General features: G+C 39.6%; 1 protein-coding gene across 6 annotated transcripts in view; it reads right to left on the bottom strand.

Annotated features, from left to right (window-relative positions):
• Positions 1-21244, bottom strand: part of RBM33 (RNA binding motif protein 33) — an 84916-nt gene extending 63672 nt beyond the window's left edge. For all 6 annotated transcript variants that reach the window (XM_054171494.1, XM_054171495.1, XM_054171493.1 and 3 more), the window contains exons 1-6: positions 21006-21244; positions 11178-11256; positions 7259-7307; positions 5230-5306; positions 2999-3299; positions 1798-1908 (exon numbers count right to left, since the gene is read on the bottom strand). In XM_054171494.1, coding sequence (XP_054027469.1) covers positions 1798-1908; positions 2999-3299; positions 5230-5306; positions 7259-7307; positions 11178-11256; positions 21006-21033 — 645 coding nt within the window. In that variant the 5' untranslated portion in view covers positions 21034-21244. The remainder of the gene's footprint in view (positions 1-1797; positions 1909-2998; positions 3300-5229; positions 5307-7258; positions 7308-11177; positions 11257-21005) is intronic.
• Positions 21245-22034: the final 790 nt, after the last annotated feature.

Raw genomic sequence — 22034 nt, forward strand, 5'->3', positions numbered from 1 at the left:
GGGTTAGTTGCTTGGGCGGAGTTGGATTGGTTGATGGGTTGGACGCGATGATCTTGAAGGTCTCTTCCAACCTGGTTTATTCTATGTATTCTATGTATTCTATGTATTCTAATGCTGTTTATTTGTACCACATCTATTGCAGCTCCATTCTTGTGCTGCATTTTCTAGAGATGCATGCCAATAATTGTCCTTGTTGGCAAGCAGTGAGCGTTAGGAGACTTAAGGAGGAGTGCTGTTATACAACGCTCAAAGAATAGGACTATTCTGAGCTGGAGACAAGTGCATACTCTACTAACCAATTAACCAATTGCATACTCTACAAAGGTTACCTCTCTTGGTGATATTCTCACTTGGAGAGTACAATTGTTAACCTGCTACTATTGTGAGATGGTACTGTTTGGAAAACAAGAAACTTGTGGCAATCTGCAAGCTATCAGAATGAAGTCTGAATGTCGATTAATCGAATAAAGATATGACCAAAACACTCACACTGCATGATGAACAAGTTCTCTACAAAGCTCTATTAACAAAATAAATTAAAAACTTGCATTAATGTTAGATTTGGAATCAAGGGAATTTAATTGTGAATTGGACAAATTTAGACAGTGTGATTACTACAGGATACCCTAAGAATGAAGCTGTGCTTTAAAACAGTAAGTGTGACAGTGAATCCCACCTATCTATGATGTGCAGTGCCTTCCTGACTCCTACAGACTGTGGCAACAAATAGCAAAATCTATCAGCCTGCTTTTAAAACACCAGAAGGAAAGCATATAGAATCCAGTAAAGGAATGAAAAATGTTTCACAGTTCTTTGAAACAGCAGATTTAGTACTTAGGAAGTAGGAAATTAACTACATTAAGGTGCAAGATGTCATACTTGCAACAGCAAAAACTGAACAATGCAGGTGGGCCCCTTTCAATGAATCTCTCTTCACCTACCAAAGAATGTTGCTTTATTATAATAAGTTCAATACAACTAGAGGATCCAGCACACCCATTTGTTAGACCTTCATAGAATAATGCTGCTGTGTCTTCAAGGAATTAATTTCCTGATGAGTTAAAGCTCCAAAGAGGGAACATACTCTGACTACACTTCTCAGCAGGTAATCCATTCAATCCTATTTAATTAAGAACTGGAATAAAAGTAATATTAAAGTAGATTCCTGGTGGGGAAAGGAAAAAAAAACCACATCAAAAACTTGCTGCAAATTAATAATAAGTATGATACCACTGTTCCAGGATAGAGCCAGTGAACATGTATGTGACAGTTTTTGGCACAAGCTTCATTTGCAAGAGGAAACTCATTCCTTTTCCTAATTGAAGAATTTCAGCCCTAACTCTTCTAAATAATCTGACCTTTGCCTTTCTAACATACAGAAGCTTCCACACTCGTGAACCTCCTCAAAGTGAGATGCCCAAGAATTGTATCTACATTCCCAACAGCAGCAAATTAGCCATCTGGATAGTGAGGCACCATAGTTATTAGAGATTTAACAGATGGTTAAATGCAGTATTAACATCATTCTCCTACCCAAAAGGGCCCCTGAAGTTTCTTATGTTGAGGCTCAGATTAAATACAGGCATTTTGAATTTTCTTTTATGATTTTCCTCCCAAGAGGGAGAGGAAATCTGATATATCTGACAATATAGATGCTATCACAATTCATCTTCAAAGAGCAATGCCAACAATAATTCAACATCTGCAAAGCTCCACCAGTTCTTTCCCAGTAATAGTCACAAATCTAAATTCTGAAACAACTAGTTATTTTACGTTTCCATTAAACTCACAACATACCTCTTCTGATTCATTTGTGATTGGCTGAGATTCTTCCAGCTCCTCATCAGCTGTATATTCCTCTTGTTCTTCCATTCCTTGCTCATTATATGATTGCATGTAATCTTCATCCTGAGGCAGTAACAAATGAAGATGAAAACACAGAGGCCAACTTTACAGAATCACAAACCCATGAAGAGATGGGGTCCCTATGCTTTGTTAACTCTTTCCAGAACTAGTATTGTATCTACCAGAACTGTCAATTATAAGTAACATATAAGGTATAATTAGCAGGGGGTTTAACTGGACAACATTTTCAGTATTGCCAAAAACATAGCCAAACCAGTTTTCATCCAGATCCACACCAATGTCATCATAAAGATCTACTGTTTGCCCCATCTACATCTCTACTACAATATGTTTTGATTACAAATTCATGAAGCAAACACTTTCCTAACAAAGGAAACATATCTAACACACATGCATTAACACCAGATCTTACCCCATCAAAAATATAGACGTTCATAAAGCATTCTGCAAGTGCTTACATATGAAGGTGTTCAATTCTAAACAATTATGAATGTAAAACAAGAGCAAAGGTTTTTAAGTTTGCTTGTTTTTTGAAACATCTGACCACATACAGTTCTAATTAAATCAATTCACTAGCAATTAAAGCCAGTGTTATGTTCTCTAATACACTGCTTAAATTATATTGAATTATGCAGGTGACATTTTCTGAACTAACCTCCAATCTCTTTATTCGGGTTTAGACAGTTCTCAGTTACAAAAAGGATGAAGGAGCAGGACATCAATCACTTTGGGATATTAGCACCTTAAAGATGTCTTTAGCAGGTCAATAATCTTTTCACCTTCGAAGGACTTTATCAGATCTTGTCTAAAGCCTGGATAAAAGCTTTTGCATTAAGTACTTCTAACAATTGGCAGTGTATCTCCACCACACAAAGCTGTTTTCTTCCTTAAGGATACAATCCTCAAGGTCATGATTCTCAACTGCCTTGCAGCATGACAAAGGAGCATTACCTACCGCCAAACAAGCTGTCAACACAAACTTTGTCACAGCCTAGATAAAGAAACTGGCAGACAGTGATAATAGGTCTAATTTCCCCTCCTCCCTAGGGAGGTAAACAGATTTCAAATCAGCCTAAAACCCTATGCACATGAAGCAATGTTATCTTTGAAGATACAATAGAAAGAAACTCACTGGAAATTCATCTAGGGGTTCATTGATTTCAAGGTCTAGCACTTCATCTTCTTCTCCAGGCTCTTCCCCATATTCTATTTGGTCTTCTGTCAGTTCAGGATCATTGCCTTCATAATGTCCTTCCTCTGCATACTCTGAAGCATACACTTCAGGTGCTTCAGATTTGTCATAACCAATTTCATCTTCCCCTTGGTCATATTCAGACTCATGTTCTATTGATGGATCATTGATGGTCTCAGAGAGGTCGTATGATGTAAGCATGCCAGATGTAGCATTCAGGCTAACTGTGACACCTTGAGAACTGTGGTATAGAGGAGGTGGAAAAATGCAGAGGTTAAAGCGTAAGAGTCAACTGCTCACAAAGGCTCAGCAAAACCAAATAAATACAAATTGTCTAAGTTAGTGGGCAAAATTCTACCTCACACATTATCTGACTTCATGCCATATTGTCATAATGCATACTGTACTTCATTCAGCTTATCACCAGCTGCAGGCTATTTGACCAGGGGAATCAAACCAACCAGAGGGTTTAGCAGGTCAAACTGGCAAAAGTCCTGCTTGGTAACCAAAGCAGACTGGATTCAATTTTAATTCCCAAACCAACAAAAAACCCCACAAAATTATTATAACTGTATCTGTTTTCCCAGTATTTCAGATTACACTAGTGAAGTATTTTTTTATGAAATGCATTAATAATGTTCCTTCTTGATGATAATTAATTCAAACTTACATTTTTGTAGCAGATTTAATGTTCTACTTAATGTAAACTATACAGTCATTTAAATACCTAGGAGATATTCTCACTCAGGAACTGCACTAGCACAGACTGGGAAGAAAAAGCATACAAAAATTGGCAAGTTTATTGTCTGGAAGAAAAGCAGAACACCAAATTTACTCTGTACAATTGCTAGTACCATCACCACATAAAAGAGCAACTAACCAACTGCAGATTAGTTAAAAAAGCACAAAGGAAAAGCTCTTATTGATTTGCTGGCTCCAAGTACAAGTTAAAGGAATATTTTTTTATATTTCTATTATTCATTATCCTCCTAAATTTGCAGGAATAAGATCCAAGCAGCTTTGAGCTATTTACATCTTCAAGACTGAGAAGATTTAACACAAAAATTAAGACATTATGCAGGATTATCATTATCCTCCCAACTAGAGAGGCATAAATGAGTTTAAATGGAAATGGAGGGAGAGGGAAGAGGAGTTGAGCATGGCTCTCACTCTCTGGCAATAAAATTACAAAAATGCAATACTTTTCTACAGAAACCTGCAGTATTACCACATTCTGATACTTTCTCATCACTCCTGCAAGCACATAACTATCTCTGTGGCTCAGTGTTTATGAGGGGCAAACACAGAGAAGCAAAAGCAAAGGCTGTAACTGGGATTCCCCATTTTGAAGGGAACAGTCCAACCCTCACTCTTGCACAGAGGAAAACAGCAGCCAATGGAGAGATTGATGGTCTGAGGTATTTTACCACACCTGCATCAATCTCACAGAGGGAAAGGACTCCTTATCCTAATTCCAGCCAAGGACAGAAAGGAAATCTCTGTTATATATACACATTCATGGCCTTTCAGATGATATGTCTGCACAGCATGCAGTAAATAAAGGAAATGCTGGCAAAATGCTGGCCATTAAAAGCAGAGTGGTTGTACTGCATCACTAACATCTGCTGTGTAATTGCACACAACTATTAAAAGTACAAATCGAGCCTTACAGACCACAAAGCTCACCTCCTCATAGTCTTAGGAGGCAAGATATATTTTTAAAAGAAAACTAACAGAACAGGATTTCACAAGAGAAGGAAGCCTACAACAGTTATGACGATTGGAATTGATCTTAGAGGTCTCTTCCAACTGAAACAATTCTATGAGTCTATGAATACCAAGAAGGCACAGAACAAGAGTTCTGAAAGTATTTATAAATAATTCTAAATGCACAGAAGATGACAGGGTTTCTTCTTTGCAAGCTTTTTTAATAGATTTGAGTTACTTTTATTAGACTCCAATAAACAAAAAAAAAAAAAAAACATTTTACTGAAATTATGACAAAGTCACTGAGCACATTATATAGACCTCGGTAAGTAGGTAAAATGCAAAACTATTTTAAGTATTTACAAACAACTTCAGTTTAGTAGCTACTGGTTAGCAGTAATAGCAGTCAGGAATAGTTTTGAGCTACCCAAATCACATGAGTTAGGAAAAAAAAAAAGAAATACCGAAAATCTTGTTCCTCTTCGTTGTCACTCTGCAGAAGATCATCGTTCAGCTCTTCGTCTGACAAGTCAGACTGATTCTAGGTTTTAGAAAGAGTCAATCATGAGCATATAAACCTGTAACTAACTAGATACTCTAACTACTGAAACTTCTGAACACTAGGTATTTTTTAATGAAGAATGCATCTCAGACTAAGACCCTGTCTTCAATGAAATTCTCTGATTTAGTAAGAAAATATATGCTACAAGACAAATCTTAACAGTCTCATGGCAATTTATAAAACTCAAATTTGACCAGCAATCAACACTTCTCACTGGTATATTCCCAAATACAGCCAAAGGTGGCAACTCAGTTAACACCAGGAAAAAAAGAAAGGTTAGCTTTGGTACACTGCTTTGTAACCTTGATGCACTCACAACCCAAGAAAATCCACTATGTTGCTGCAGTTTCTCAAGGGCAGAGATACTCAGGAGACAGAAGGAAAGGATGCAGTGATATGAAGAAAACTAGAAATCCATAAGTAGTTCAAGTGAAGGAAAAAAATGAAAGAAAGAAAATACTGCGTCTTTTCTGAACTCTTTCTAATTTGACTGTCATACTTGCAGTTGTTTCATTTATATATTTATTTTTTTAAGAGTAATTACTCACTAGGAAGAGCAATTTTGCTCAGCAACATTTCCATCCCCTAAAGTAATAATGGCAGAAAGGTTACACAAGGGCAGATTTATCTAAAAGAACTGGGATGAGATTAAGCAGAAGCAAGTTTAGCCTCAATAGCTCAGGGAATGCTTTTTGAGAAATTTATTATTAGTGCACTATACAAACCCATAGCCACAGATACTACTTAGAGGCCTGTAACAAGATCAGAAAAAACATAAGAACATATCACACATTGGAGAAATCTAGTATGGGCTAGTGGTCACACAGGTAGTTTTCTTAAGATAGCTAAATTGCTTTATCAACTCACATCTCAACTACAAAGACATATGCAGTATTAACTGTTGACAGTTTTGATAACTGCATAACACACATCTGCAATCTCTGCTCTTCCAGGATTTTATTTCTGAAATAGTACATGAGACACAGCAACTTCCTATATTCAACAGGGATTACTTACATAAAAATTTCAATCCACTTCCAACATGGAGAGTGTGATTAAGAGCGATTAAACCTCAACTTTTACTACATCTGGGTTTCTTAAACTTCTCCACCCCCAACTAAAAGTTTAAAGACTATTTTCTAAATTAATTCATTTAGCAGATAAAGTGGAGAAGGAGGTGACTAGCCAGGCTTGATTTCCTAAACAGAATCTGTCTTCTCCCCCCAGGGATTTGGCAAATCCAAACACACATTCAGTTTCTTTCATCAAGTACAATTTTGGGAATCGATATCTAAGGAAGGAGTCTATAGCACACATTGAGGATTGAGGCGCTCATTTATGTTCTCCTGCACTAGCTGCTCTCATATCCTTTTCTCTCAGTGGAAGGGAAAATCTTCTGCCAACTTGTTAGATGAAGTAGTAATGGACTGTGTGCAGTGCGTAAATCTTTAACAGACACCCCTGCTCTTTATTTATTTACTCTCTGGTAAATACTGTATTTTGATAAATAACTTTTAATAGCCAGGAAACTGGCAGTTGAAATTAATTCTCCAGAGGCATAATTGGGGGTGGGGGTTGTGGTTACAGTTTTTAAATTGCTAAGTCAATATGAGCTACAAAGAAACTGCTTTTGAGCCCCATCTCCTTTTTTAACTCGCGTGTTAGGAGAAAAAATATGATCTCAGAAGGAGAAAAATAATCTAACAATTATATTTTAAAAAGCCACTCTGGGAGGGAATTCACAAAAGGAAACCAAGCTCTGGGTGCAGAGTGCTCTGGCAACAGGGCAGACCACAGGTACCTACGCTTGTCAGGCTTCAGGGAGGTGACTGTGCAATACATAAAAGGCCATATCAAATGACTGAAGTGGGCAAGTTGAACAATGTTTGCATTAATAGCTGTAACAAGCCACTTTAATACACATTTCTTACCTTTTTGCCAGTTAACAAATCCTCTCCAAGCAAGTCATCATCAAGTTCACTGGAAAACATTAACAAATTTAAGAAGCTGAACCTAAGCAAGCAGAAACCAATACTATATAGCCTATACAACTTTAAAAAACTAATGAGTTTTGGTTTTGCAGATGGATACATTCCTGTCAGAGCTGATTACTGTACAGATTATGAAGAGGGGAATAAAAAAATCTTGTGGAATAGAAGAGAACAGATGATATTCCAAACCAGCCATAATAGCATGTTATCATCAGTACACAGTATTTGTCTAGAGTTACTGATCTCAAACAGCTCCAGGAATGACTGAACAATAACAAATACCAATTTTTTTGTGCTCAGTGGGATAGTAAGCAAAAACTGGGACTTAAGACATATCATACATTCCAGAGAGCAAACTTAATAGCATTCAAGCTACTTTTTTTCAGAGGCAGAAAATTCTATGTAAAAGAAAACAGTTTCAGAAGAATGTAGAGCCAAACTGAAGTAGAAAAGAGCCACTGGTCCCATCAGTTGCTGGTAATCTGACAAATGCACAAAGGTCTGAAAAGCTTTCCCAGCACCATGGATCACCACTGCCATTTTTTATTTAAAACTGCCCCAGAGCAATTCCAAAAGATGGCAAAAGTGTGCATTCAAAGACAACAAACAAGTTCAGGTAGCAAGAAATTCAGGTCAAAAAATGAAAAGAAATAAAAAGATTAATTAGTATCTAAACTGAGCAACTCATTATAGTCTGTAATATGTACTGCTAAAAACCATCCTCAATGTGACTCTTTGAAAAAAAGTTAAATATTTGGTCAACAGAAGTAGCTGTACATGAATCCTGGATTTCTTAACACTTTGGCTTATTGACATGAAAAAAATAAATAAATTAGCACTGGCACAAAAACTAAGCTCATAATAGAAACAAAAGTGTTTCACAGAATGCCTTTCAGAACCTCCTGAAATGTTCAATGTCATTCAACATTTTCATTGATAAATTTCAAGACAGACCACCACTGAATGTTTATTCAAAAAGTCAACAAAGTGAAAAGCCTGCACAGTAAAGCAGACCTATTTCAAGCTTCTCTTAAAGTAGCCTAATCTCCAGCTACCATTAAGAGGGACCAGAATTACCAGATCTGACTATTAAGTATATAAAACCAAACAAAACACAATAAAAAAGCACTAGATAGTAAAATATCTTCAACAAGCTGAGAAAACAGACAAAAATGAATAGTTGCATCTGATACAAAACTACATAAAATAAACTAGAATGAATGTATACATCTGTGATAGTTCTGAAGTTAACTTGCTCCTACTGTCATCAAGTCATGGACCTCTTTCCAAAAATCACAATTCTAGGAAATTAGGGCTAAGAATCCTAGAGTTCACCATTCTTACAATAAATAGACCCATTTCCTCCCCTTCCTGAACTCCCAATACTCAACATTCCCCCCACTTCAAATTCAGCTCAGCAAATGAGGAAGACAAAATAATAATACAGACATACAACAAAAGTGGAAAGTTTTCTGCCAGTGTAGAGAAATGAATAATCTCAGAGAAGGGTCAGAACAAGCTAATTTCAGCAGAAGTCAGTTACTAAATCAGCCCTGTCATCTCACAGGATAGCACCAGAACTGCATGTTTTTCCCAGACTCAAGGTTTGAGCTGCTTAGAGAAATAAATGTATAAATGAACAGCCTGTGATAAAGAGATCAGATCTCCAATTTCATAAGCATGCCTCATTATACATGAGCAGTAGCAAGGACAAGTGTTTCAGGAAAATAATTTGTAAAAGAATGCAATGGGAAAAATTATCCAATAACAATATTACATTTCTACTCCAAATATTAGAGGCTTTCCAACTCTCAGTTATCACCCTCCAGTATTTGAGAAAGTAAAGAAACACAGGAATTCAAAGTTTTTTTAAATGACATGGGGATGGAACTTAACAGTTAGGTAGCAACACAGTAAGAGTTGATGGTTGAGCAAGATATATGACCAACAGCATAACAGAAAATTATTTAGGTTGCAAAGCAAAGCATGAAGGATTAAGGAAAACAAACACAAACAACCCCTCTGTGTTCATTCAGACTTCTCTCCATCTTCAAGAAAATGTGACCTGTATTGTATTAAGCCAGTAGTAAAAAAAAAATAATTCATTAGACAACAAATTATTAATGTACCCCATATGTAACTGGTCAGACAAGCACAGAATTTAACACTTCCAAAGACACCTAGGCAATCTAAAAAGAATAAAAAACATTACTAACAATTCCAACATGTGCAAATATCGTACCAGATACAATAGATTAAAAAAGCAATAAAACCCAAAAACAACTACACATTTTCTGAGATGACTGGCAAGATGAAGCTGTGGTATCCCCAGCACTGTACCTAAAACCCCCTCCCTTCCAATTTCACTAAAGAATAAACAATATGAATTTTGATCATCTAAAATACATGCGAATAATGATGAACACAGAAGCAAACACTTTTTCCTAAAACTTAATCTTTGTGCTTCACAGTCTCAGCTTCATGAAAATGCTTTCTAACCTTTCTGAAGTCTTATAAAGACAGCTTTACCACAGGGAGTTTACCATTGGCAATAAACATACAACTTCCAATACAATGCCTGTTTGACTCTTCCAAATTTTCTGAGCGATAACAGGACAGCTGAAATCAAATGTGACCAGCCAGCATGTAAGAGTCCATTTATTCATTCCATAAAGTCAGCAAAGGCCAAAAGTTCAGAGATCTTTTAATGCAAAGCATTTTGCCTCTAAAACTTGCTTCTGTATTTCTGAACACCCAGAACTGGGGCTGGGAGGCAGCAGAGTACAGTGACCCAGCCTGAACAAGTTACTTTAATTAAGCTCTCAAACCAGATCAGTTCTACAATGCACTTCACCATTAAACCCACAAAGAGCTGTGCTGGTATGATAGAGGACAGGCACCCCTCACCACCATACAGTGCAACACTTTGTACGCTAAAGCTATTGTCTTAATTCCTTATTCACCTCCCAGAGTAATGAACTACCCACTTAACCTAGCAGAACAGCACGGAAGAGGAAACTAATCCCTCTGGAATGATGACAAATGTGGAGTAGCTGATTCACTCCAAAGGCTCAGCTCAGTGGAAAACTACTCAGGGTCAAATTTGTTTACTGCAATCACTTAAATGATTACTAGAAAAGACAAAAAAATATTTAGATTGGTTTTCCTCCCACCTTTTTACAGTGAAAACCACAGGCAAAATCTGAACAAGTCTCTCTATTACTAGAAAATAATTAGAAAACCACATCAAAAGAAGTAAAGTTTTCTCCAAGAACAAACAGACAAGCCTAGCCAGCAGCTTGATTCAGCTAGGGTGCCTTGATGTGAAAGAACATGCTCTTATTCTCCCACAAAATATCCAACTTCATATATATTTCTAAATCTTCAAAACAGCCATATTTTTTTCAAGAGAAGCCCAAACATAAGCTCCACTGCTCTCCTCCAATGTAAAACTGTGGTGGGTTGAAGTAGAACTTCAAGGATAATGTTTATTTTTAAACTGTGTTTAAATGAAGTTGGCCAAGTTCAGGTACTAACAAACTCTTACTACATAAACCATTGATAACTACTGAATACATGAAAGGAAAACCAGTACATTAACTGCAATGTTGATAACACAACACAAATACTTTATATTTATCTGATCTTAAATGGTGTCTCCTCATAGCACACACTACATTCCACAAGGCAAGCACATTTGGCACCATCTAGTATTGGCTGACACGTGGGTAACAACCAACACCTTCACTAGTATCCAAATGTGTGCAACTCTATGTGTTGGAATACAAACTGCCACTGTGGGAAAACAGAGCAATGTAATTCAGCACACAAAAAGTGAACATGAAAATATTCTACCTACCTGTCCCAATCATCATCTCCAGCTCTTCTTCTCCAAGACCTTTCTGCTCCAGGCTTGTCAAACTGATCAAAGTCATCATCTGTGAAGAAAGTGACTACAGTAAATAATTCTTACCAAAATAAGAGGTTTCAGAAGCAAGCAAGCACTTGGGATTTTTAGGGGTTAGTGGTGTTTTCCAGAAGGTGCAAAAATATCTTCTATGCTTTCTATGTTGACACAAGGAAAACATATATTCAGTAACAAAATCCCATAATGTACTATAGAGCTTTCATTCTTCTCATGATTAAGGTAAGCATCAGATGTAAGCCACTGGAAAATGTTGCTAATGAAGGTCACTCCAGAGACAATAGCTCTTCAGAAACTAATGAAGCATAGGTACACTTAAGGCGAGCAGAACGTCTGCCGTATTGCTGCTTGCCTGGATGGCCACAACCTCATCTACCCCACACAAAGCTTCCAAAGGTACTTTGAAAATAGGAGTAAACCTCATGCCACAGATCACAGAAACATTCAGGTTGGAAAAGAACCTCGGGATCATCAAGCCCAACCAATAACCCTACTTTCAAAGTTCACACAATGTCAGCACAAGGCAGATCAGTTCTAGCAATGACAAACAGAAGAGAAAGTCAAGTGTAATGTGCCATCAACTATCTCAACCAGAGCACCGAAAACACTAGAAGTTATTGAAGCAGTTTGCACTGTGTACCTAACCATGCACATGTCTTCTAAGACAAAACTTTGGTGCTACATATTTCTCTCAAGTAACCTAACTTTAGCCTATCAAATCACAAATTATGTAGCTGAGTTTGCAAATGACTGTTAAATGACTGCTAGCTAAAGTACTTTCATTTATCTGCAAAAGAAAAGTTCATCTGCTCTGTTCAGACATCTGTCTTGTCTCCTATAAACTGGAAGCACTCAATCTTCACTCTTCCATCATTTGGCTACAGCCCAACAGAGAATGTGTGACTGGAATTTGTGTAATTTTAATGACTTTTGTAAGAGTCAAACAAGTGGGCACACAAAAGTTATGCCCAACACAAGGGGCTAATGGTCTACAAAACAGAGGCTAAGCAATGCAGACCCCTCCAGCCTGAAATGGTGAAAACCAAGATGCCACACATCCAGTCATTCTCCTATTTGCACTCAGCTCTTTGACCAAGTACAATGACCCTTTTTTTGTTTGTCTTTTTAAATGAACCTTCAAAACTAAATCTGTCCTCAGCTTTTTAAACAAAACCCAGGATCCTTTAGTGACTATCCCCCACATACAAGGACAAACCTAATCAATTCTTAATCCATATAATCAAAATATAGGTGCTAGTGTTTGACAGAAGTTTAAAAGGAGGTAAAAACACAAAAAAGAAAATTCAGTTCTTGCAATGTCATCAAATTAAGAGTTTTCAAGCCATAAATTTCAATCATAAATAGCTATGAAAAGAAGACTGCTCAGCATGGGTTACAATGCAAGTGTGGCAACTCTCTTGTTTTCTAACAGTAGGTAAAAACAATTCCTCTTCATCAAGTTTGCCCCTTATTCCCTACAGATACTTTTACATTTTAATTGATCTTCTACATTTAAGCTAATTGACATAGGCAAACAACACTGAAACACTTGTCTTGCATTTCTCTCCTCAAAAGTCTACATACTGCAACCTCCTTCTACCCAATTCCTATTTCACTCACAAGAGAAAGCCAAATATCCAATCATTTATTATCTTCCTCTTGAAAACTAAATTACCCAACTTTGGGGGGCTCTGCAAAAAATGCCACCTTGCACTCCTTATGGTCATTCAAAACTATGCTGCAGCGATTTATCTTTGTGCACTATCATTCTAAGGCCACAAATATCCTGCACTGCCACTGTTCTTACAGCTGGATTACAGTAATCCACTGATTAATGTAACCACCTCTACTTTTTTTTTGTTTTAAAGTAATGTGACTGGTTTTGCATCAAGCCAAATGATGAGTGTCCACATATTGACTAACACAGCCCAAGACAATGACCACCAACAGGAAGAGGGTAACTTCTTTTTAAGATATGCCTGCTTGTAAACAACAATCAGCATAACATTTATGGATGTTTCTCCTTGAGAAATTCCAAGTCTATGTTTGTGTCAAGTGCAGCTAAGTGCCTGTAAAACATTAACTTGTACAGAAAGAAAAACACACTCAGCACCAGCAGAGCACAAAACCACTGAGAGCGACAGCCAAAGATTTTTCTTTTTATAATTCTCAGCGCAGCTCTGTGGGAGGTGAGAAGGAAAAAAAGGATGGAATTGTATTGGCTTTGTGTGGCAAGGTTTTGGCAGTGGAGGGGGAAGAGGGTGGTTTCTGAGAAGCTGCTAGAAGCTTTCCCCTTGTCCAAAAGATTGGATTACAGCCAGCTGCAAGATGGACCTGCCACTGGCCAAGCCAAGCCCACCACCAACAGTGGCAATGCCTCTGGAAGAATTTAAGAAGGTGGGGAGGGGCAGGAAACCTGCTACAGAACATCAGCTGGAGAGAGTTGAGAATATGTGAAAGAGACAACCCTGCAGACACCAAGGGCAGTAAAGGAGGGAAGGGAGGTGCTCCAGGTGCCAGAGAAGAGATTCCTTTGCAACCCATGGCAAGGCAGATTGTCTCCCTGCAACTAATGATGGTTAATGGTGGAACAGATATCCACCTGCAGCATAAGGAGAACCCCACACTGGAGCAAGTGTATGCCCAAAGGAGGCTGTGACCCCATGGGAAGCCCACACAGGAGCAGACTTCTGGCAGGACCTGTGGACCCATGGAGTAAGGAGCCCATGTAAAATAAGGTTTGTTGGCAGACCTTGTAACTCTATGGGCACCAACACTAGCACAGTCCATTTGTGAAGGGACCCATGGAGAGGACCCATACTGGAGCAGTCTGTAAAGCACTACAGCCCATAGGAAGAACTCAAATTGGACAGGTCTGTGGAGAACTGCCTCCATGTGAGGAATCTACCCCTGGAGAAGGAAGGAGTGGCAAGTCCCAAGTCGAGTCTGTTTTTTCCCCATGATAGTAACTAGTGTATGATCTTCCTGTCCTTACCTCAACCCACGAACCTTTTGTTATATTTTCTCCCCCTTGTTCAGTTAAGAAGGTGGAGCGATAGATCAACCTTGGTGGGCACCTGGTGTCCAGCCAGGGTCAACCCACCACAGGGGGAACCCATGAATGAAAGCTTTTTAAGCAGGAAAATGTCCATTGTAGAAGTTGGAAGAGGTTTTGGGTTGTATTTCTTCCAGCAGTAGCCCTGCTGCCTAGAAAGGCAGTCACACACAGCAACTGTTGCCCAGACGTGCAATGCAATGCTTACAGCTCATTTCAATTCAAGCCTCTCACAGCAGAGCTCACCAAGACATGTGTGCATTATCTGCATAGCAACTGGAAGATCCTGGTAGGTGATTACTAAACACACTAAGTCCCCTCCTAACTTCCACTAGAAGGAAGAAAAAAAAACAAACAAGAACTATCAAATACCAAAATGCCCTAATTGAATAAGGAAACAGGAAAGGCTAGTTACAGAGGAAAACAAAATAAATAATCCACCACTTGGCTCTTCCTACTGCAGCCCTAAGAAAATAGCCATTTTCAAAGTGATTGAAAAGTTGCAGGATGCTGCAGGGACTAATGCTGGCCATTTTGTTAGACCAGCCTGGCCAGTTGTGGACCAGAACAAAGACAGCCAAATACACTAGGCTCCCCATGTTAAAAAGTTCTCACTTGCTTTATACTTAGCCTGGTGTAACATCAGCAGCTCTAAACTGCCCAGAACTGTTATCTTTTCCCCCTGCTTAATAAGAACTGATCATCCACACTATAAAACCACAAAATATGAGCCTCGTTTTCTCTTTGGCTACACTGATGATAATTTCTAAGTCTGTGAACACCCTTTCAATAAAACCTTCACTAATCATTTTTCTATATAAAATGGAAGTCCTAAGCTACATTGTCAAGTCTCACAAGTGTAGGAGGTGAATCAGCAGAAACACTGCAGAGCTCTTAATGTCTTAAAATGGTACCAACATAGCCTAAAAAGGTAGCCTACATAGCAACTGTTGCTAAGATGAAGTATTCTACTGCAATGAGATGCCCAAGACTTCTAGACTAGGAAAAACATTTGATGACTGCACTGCTCGTCTTCCTAGATATACACCTGCATGAAGCCTGGAACTCTAACTACCTGTTGCCTCATAAACCTTAACAGTTCAAAATCTTGTATTTTGATGGCTTCAATATCACACAAACGTACCAAAAAACCATACTATTAATTTTAGGCACTGAAAAAGCATCAAAGATTCTTCCTCACCCAAAACAAGATGGAGATGCCATAATGATCCAATAGTTTAATGGATTTTAAAAAAGTATTATGCACTGTTTACCCAACAGGTCTTTTAATAAAGTAACCAAGTTGTACTGTTCTAGAGCAGGGCAGGCAAGGAACCTATTAAAAAAAATAAGAGGAAAAAAAAAAAGATAAAAACTACTCAAGACATGAAAAAAAAAAAAGCCAGTTCCCTATACTGTGATTTAACACCAAAACAAGTCCATCTTTATTCCATTCTGTGGTACATTTGAAGTATTCAACAACATTCAACAGCATTTCAAGCACAAGTCTTCAGATTAAAGACATTTTTTCTTGTATTTTATTGCAAAAGGTTACACAGCACATAGGTATTGTCAAGCCTTGATTTTCAGGAGCAGAGTATACAATTTCAAAACAGAGCTATGTTTCCACCTGATAGTGAACTGAATTTCAGTATCTCTTGCTATGTGATACAGAAGAACAACAGGTTTAATGACAACGGCCCTGTCTAAAACACAGGGTAGTGACAGAATGGTACTATTATCACCAGCAAAATAAAATCTTCTGTAACTTAAAGGCAGCAGCATCCCACAGTAAAAACACAAGGTCCATCTGAGCTCCTAAGCTCCCAGCCTGTGGTGTAAATCTAACAGGTTGTGAAGCATACTATGAATCCAGACAGATAATCAAACTCTCATTCCCATCATAAAAATCACATTCACTGCAACCAGCACATTATGTACAAGAACACACATGCACAAATATATCATTCAAACACATACAGTTTAATTGATCCATTTGGGAAGAGACATCAGGTAGTCTTTATATTGGTAAACAATTACTCACAGAAGCCTCAGCTATTCAGTGACTAAGTAACAATTGCATAATATGTTTCTCAACTAGTGTATTTCATGTTTTCTTTCCAAATTACTCCTATAGGACAGAGTTTAGCTTCCTCAAAGAAATAGATTAGCAAAATAATTTCTCAGGATTTTAGTTCTTTTTAAGTTCATAAACCAAACTTTTTAAAGTGCATTTGTCATGATGCAAAGCAAGTCACTAGGAATAGAACAGAATTATGGTATGCTGCCTGGAAATGGAGTGCTCTAAGCACTGCCTAAAAGAAATAATACTTTTTCTTTTTTTTAATAAAAAGTACATCTAAACCCAAAACCACTAACCCACAAAAAAGTACTTCCAAACCCTGCTTGGTTTTGAAAACGTATTTGCTTTGGAAAAGACAATTTAAAATGTCATAGTCCTTGCCTCACAAATGCTTAAGAGTGAACAAAGACTTCAAAAAAAATCCACATTAACTCAGCTCCCAAATGGTTTTGGGCACTAACCAGAAACTGCTACTCTCCAGAAACTCTCCAGCATCTTTCCCAGACAATAAAATTAATATTTAAAACTTAGGCTACATTACAGCAGAATATGGCAGGTACAGGATCAGTCATGTTGATTACTTGGTTTTCAGTCAAGCTGGTGACAAGCACCATCTTACAATCTTCTGAACAACAAGTTCTACGTGACTCAATCCCTGAGGTTTAGTATGTGATGAAATAAAGCATGGTTTGGCATTCGTTAAAACAAGTGACACTAAGGCCACGCTTAGTTTACATGATCTGAAATTAAGGAACATTCAGAGCAATGTGACTTTCAGTGAAAGCTTGTCAAAGCAGCATAAAGCCATTAAAAATTGTTGTGTTTTAAAGCAAATCTGCCTGCCACAAGCTTATTCAAGTAGTAATGTTGTTTGGCACTAATTCTTAGCCCATGATCATGTATTTGTGTTTCATGAATTGTGAAGTCTATAGGCTTCTGACACTTACAGGAGATTTAGCGTGTGCATATTCCTATCTAACTCCAAGTTAGCAACTAGCTGCATCAACCCACCTAATAAAGTAGGATGCAATACCCACAAAGGCCAAAATATCACTAGCACTCCACCCATCTTCAACTGAGTACAAATGCAGAATGTATTTCCAGTCCCTGCATGCTGCTGCTGAATAGCCTGAAACATGACAAATTCAATTTGAATTTGTCACACTGGATAATTTTTACTACATCTTTCAATTGTATAGTGACCCACAACACAGGTGCTTGCTGTGCTAGCTGGATAAGCTTTTTTCCCATTTTTATCAACACCTTCACAAGAGGTTTCTACAGCCACTACACACTGCTGAGAGCACAACAGCAGCCCTCAGATTGGTTAAAACCGATGACAGCTGAAGCTCAGTCTGGAGCAGTAACTGCTCAAAGGGCCATTCAACTCATCTTGGTACAGGACTTCAGGAGCATGGGGTAGACATATATAGATGGGTCCCCCTTCAGTTCTTCCTCTGCCCCATCTCCTGTCATGATTTGTATCCCAAGGATATCTATGGTCCAAGTCTTCTCAACCACTGAAGATAATCACAAACTAATTAGTCTGAAAGAAAGAAAACTTACAGTGGTTTTCCCTTACTTCAGTATGGCAGACAATCCAGAAAATAAATTCTCCTCCTTCTGCTTTAGCAATGGTTTATCCTTGACCCTTGCAACCATCTCTCCCTAAACAAGACTACTGCAATTAATTTACAGCTAGTTTGTAAACATCTAGAAAAAAATGTCATCATCTGTATGACATGGTTGTTCCATTACACTGTAAGCAGATGCTCACTAAATCACAGACCTGCCCAGATTGGAAGTGACCTCAAAAGACCATGTGGCCCAACCTTTCCCAGGCAGAGGAACCTACATGAGACAGAGTATTCTGTCCACTCACATTTTGAACACCTCCAGTGATGAAGACTCAACCAAGCCCCTGAGGAAGATGTTTCAAAGGCTGATTGTTCTCAATGTAAATTTTTTAAAAGTCCTTCTTATATTAATTGAAGTCTCTCCTGGTGCAACTTGTAGCTGTCACCCCTTCTCTTCTCCATGTGGCTCCTCATGAAGAGAGGGCCTCCCTCCTCTTTGTAGCTGCCCTTTAAGCCAGGCGATTTTACTCAAAATTTAACATGGTTCCTAAGGTTTTGTCTTTACACAAAAGTTTGACTCAAAATTTGGGAACCACTGTTTTAACCATCGATGGACTAATGAGCATCCGTGGGCCTTCAAAGTCCCTCATCATCACTAGCACAGCCACCTTGAACTTCTATGTTTCAATACTGTTATTCTAGAACTAGAAGCAAACTGAATCAGGCTGCTTCACAACGGAATTTTTGAAGTAATACAAAGCTGTGGAATCACTCCCAGAGATCTCAAAGATCATCACTAGAAAACTTTCCACTTTGCGTTTGTGAAACCTGTAACCTAGAGTCTTCACCCTCATCCTTAGAAAGCTTAGCTTCACCAACACAAGTATCCAGTCACAAAAGTACATATGAATACTTCATTCTTATAAATCCAGTACTTCCCCGAGTTCACACCTTCCTTCCATCAGATACATTTAAATGTTCAGCCAACATAGCTATTCTGTGTTTCATTTTTAGCCCTGCAACATATGCTTAGAGAAGACTTAAAACTTTAATCTGCATCTTCAGAGCCAAAATTATTTCACTTTGACAACTGTTACTCTGCAATGTCGTGAAACTAACACTCCCATTTATTTTTCCAGTAACTATTTTGTACTACTTTACCAATCATTAGAGCCTTTTGGGCCTTTTCTTCCCCAAGAAAACACCAGGGTGCCGTTATCTAAATATTTAAAAGTCTTTTCCTCCCCCCAAAATATCCAAAACATTAGTTATTACTGTTAAAACTTTAACTGATAAATCATCTATGCCAAATGACCACTTAGTCCTGGGCTTCTTTCCCATTTGTTATCAGTATTGATTTTGGATAGTAGACTCCTTCAAAAAGAGTTCCATGTACCATTCTGCTAAGTTCTAAGTTCTTTTACTGTGTTTTAAAAGAGTATTAAACAACTTCAACCAAGAATTTTCCTCACCTAGTTATATGACTATAAGCTGTGTGACACCTCTGGGTTTCTTCAATGAGGCAAGTGGAGCACAGTGATCATCTAAACACCTTATATAGGCCAAGGATCATATTTAATTGGCCATTTATTGATGAGGACACAGTTAATGCTCAACAACTGTGTCCACTTAGTACAAAGGGATCCTAATTCACAGATACAAATGGTACTCCACAACAAACAAAAAAAGAGTCTTCAAACTGCAGTGTCACCACTTAGTTGAAAGCTGTCAGCTACTTACACCCTAATACCTGAAAGCATGTTCCTTCAACTTGCCACAGTTTTAAGCAAGTACAAAAAACAGTTCTTCAGAATGGATACTTTCTCTAAATTACTCTGTCCTCATACCACACAAAAAACCCTTCCAGAGACAGAACATGTGTGCACATACTTCCACAAAACATCTAACTGATCTGAACCATAGAAACTAGAACTTTTTTAAAAAATTAAATAATTTTAAGTACTACAATATATTTAACATCATTAAAACAATATCCAAGATATTCAGGGCTGTCCTTCCTCAATTTCTAAATTCAGAATTTCTTTGTTGTGTTTATGTATTTTGTTGTCAATTAAGCTAACAATGGCAAATAGACTACTTAGGTGAATGGCCATGAATGTAAGTCACCCTTCTTTGTGAAGCCTACTAACAGAAGAAAACAGACTAAAATCATCACAAACTTTAGTACACTGACAACTGACAACTCTGACCAGCCTGTCTCAAAACTTTTATTCCTAGTGAAAGCAAGGTCCACAAGCACCAATAAGTGACATGTTCTCTTAACTGTACACACCCCGGTGTGGCTCCTGTAAATCATTCTTTCGGTCACTCAACCAAATGCTCTCATTCTAAAATTTGCTTAATACACCAATCAGAAGCACCGAGGGGTTTGAGTCGCCATTTAAAATGCTATGATAAGAAGTGTCCTTAGTCAAGAATAGCAGTACCATGCCCCGAAAGTGCTGGGGTGAAGCACTGACTTAATTTTCAAAGTGAAACCATTTGCTTCTGGCCAGTCTGTAAAATAAATTATAGCTACTCCCCAGATAAGAGATAAGTTATTCAAACAGGTCACACACTACAGATGGAAAAACGATGGGAATTAATGTTTCTAAATACATTAATCCATGCCACCCAGAGGTCCCACGCTTGCGGTAAGCAATGAAGCTACCGCCCCTTTTTGGCCCTATCCCGGTCAAGAGAAGACAATTCCCGTCACCGCACGACGCTAGCTCCTGTTATCAAGGGAGGAGCCCCTGGGACCTTCGAGGTGTTACGGGTGCTCCTGATCCCCACCAGGAGCGTGGGACTCACCCAATCCGCCCCCCACCGCCCCCCGCCTAGGCCGTAGCCAGAGATAGGGCGAGGGGCGGCGGCGCCACCGCCACAGGAAAGCCCCGCAGCCTACAGCTCCCCCCAGTTCCACCGGTCGCCCTGCCCCCATCCAGGCCCCACGCTGCAGAAACAACCAGCCCCGCACCCCACGGCGAGGCCCCGAAACCCCCCGTCCGCCTCCAAGCAAAGCCCTTCGGGGCCGCGGCACACACCTGCGCCTCCTCCCAGAGCGGCAGCCATGGCTCTTCGCCTTGTCCAGGCGGCGTCAGCTCCCGGCAGCGACCCCGTGCCGCCCTCAGAAGCGATGAAGAGCGGGAGGGACGGGGAAGGGCTCGAATTCAGCGCCCGGCGGCTCCCCCTCCCGCCGCCCCTCCGCACGTACTCGCCGCAGGAGAACAACAAACTACCACAACATGGCGGCCACCGCCACCACCGTCGCTGTCGCCGCTATCCCCGCACTGCATCATGGGATGGCGAAGGACCGGATCCTCCCTCACGCGGAGGCGGCCAGCGGAGCCGCTGGTTGGTCAGCTAGGGCACACGCGCGCCGCACGCCGAGTGACGTCACAACGTCGGCTCATGCGCAGTCCCGACTCCTCCCGGGAACTGTGGTCGGGTCTGCGTATGCGCCACAGCGTGACACGTGCCCCCGGAGGGGCGGGCTTAGGCGTGCGCGCGGCCAGGAAAGTGTTGCTGATTTCCGTTGGGTGCGCGGTGAGGAGCGGTTGCGGAGTTGTGTCTGAGTGGTCCGCATCCTGTCCAGGGTCTCTGTGAGTGGGCCGTGGTGCCTGGGTTTAGCCTCTCCATTATAAGGGAGCGCGATCCCGGCCCTGACTGAGGTTGCTGTGCACGGCCTGACGGCGTGTGGATGCGGCCGGGTTTGCTGCCGTGCTTGTACCTGAGTGGGACTAATAATGTGGACTGCTAATGGTGTTCTTCGTGGTGGTCTGCGTACCTTTCTTGCCACTCTAGGAGACTGCTCGCAACACCTCTGAAACGCCTGACTACTGGGCTGCATCGATGTTTCATTAAGTTGTAGGTCCAGCTTGAATCCACAAGTTCAGCTGCTTCATGTGTTGAATAAAACACCATGAATTAATGGGATTAAAATGCACTACGAGAGGCACGGTTTGGGCTGGGTTAGGTCTATGTGGCTCCCTCATCTGAGGCTCGAGTGTGCAGAGGAGTTAATGCATAAACAAAAACAGTTGAGCCATGCTTCTCTGCTCTCTGGTTGCACA

The sequence above is a fragment of the Dryobates pubescens genome, chromosome 21 (assembly GCF_014839835.1).
Source record: "Dryobates pubescens isolate bDryPub1 chromosome 21, bDryPub1.pri, whole genome shotgun sequence".
NCBI classification, from domain to species: domain Eukaryota; kingdom Metazoa; phylum Chordata; class Aves; order Piciformes; family Picidae; genus Dryobates; species Dryobates pubescens.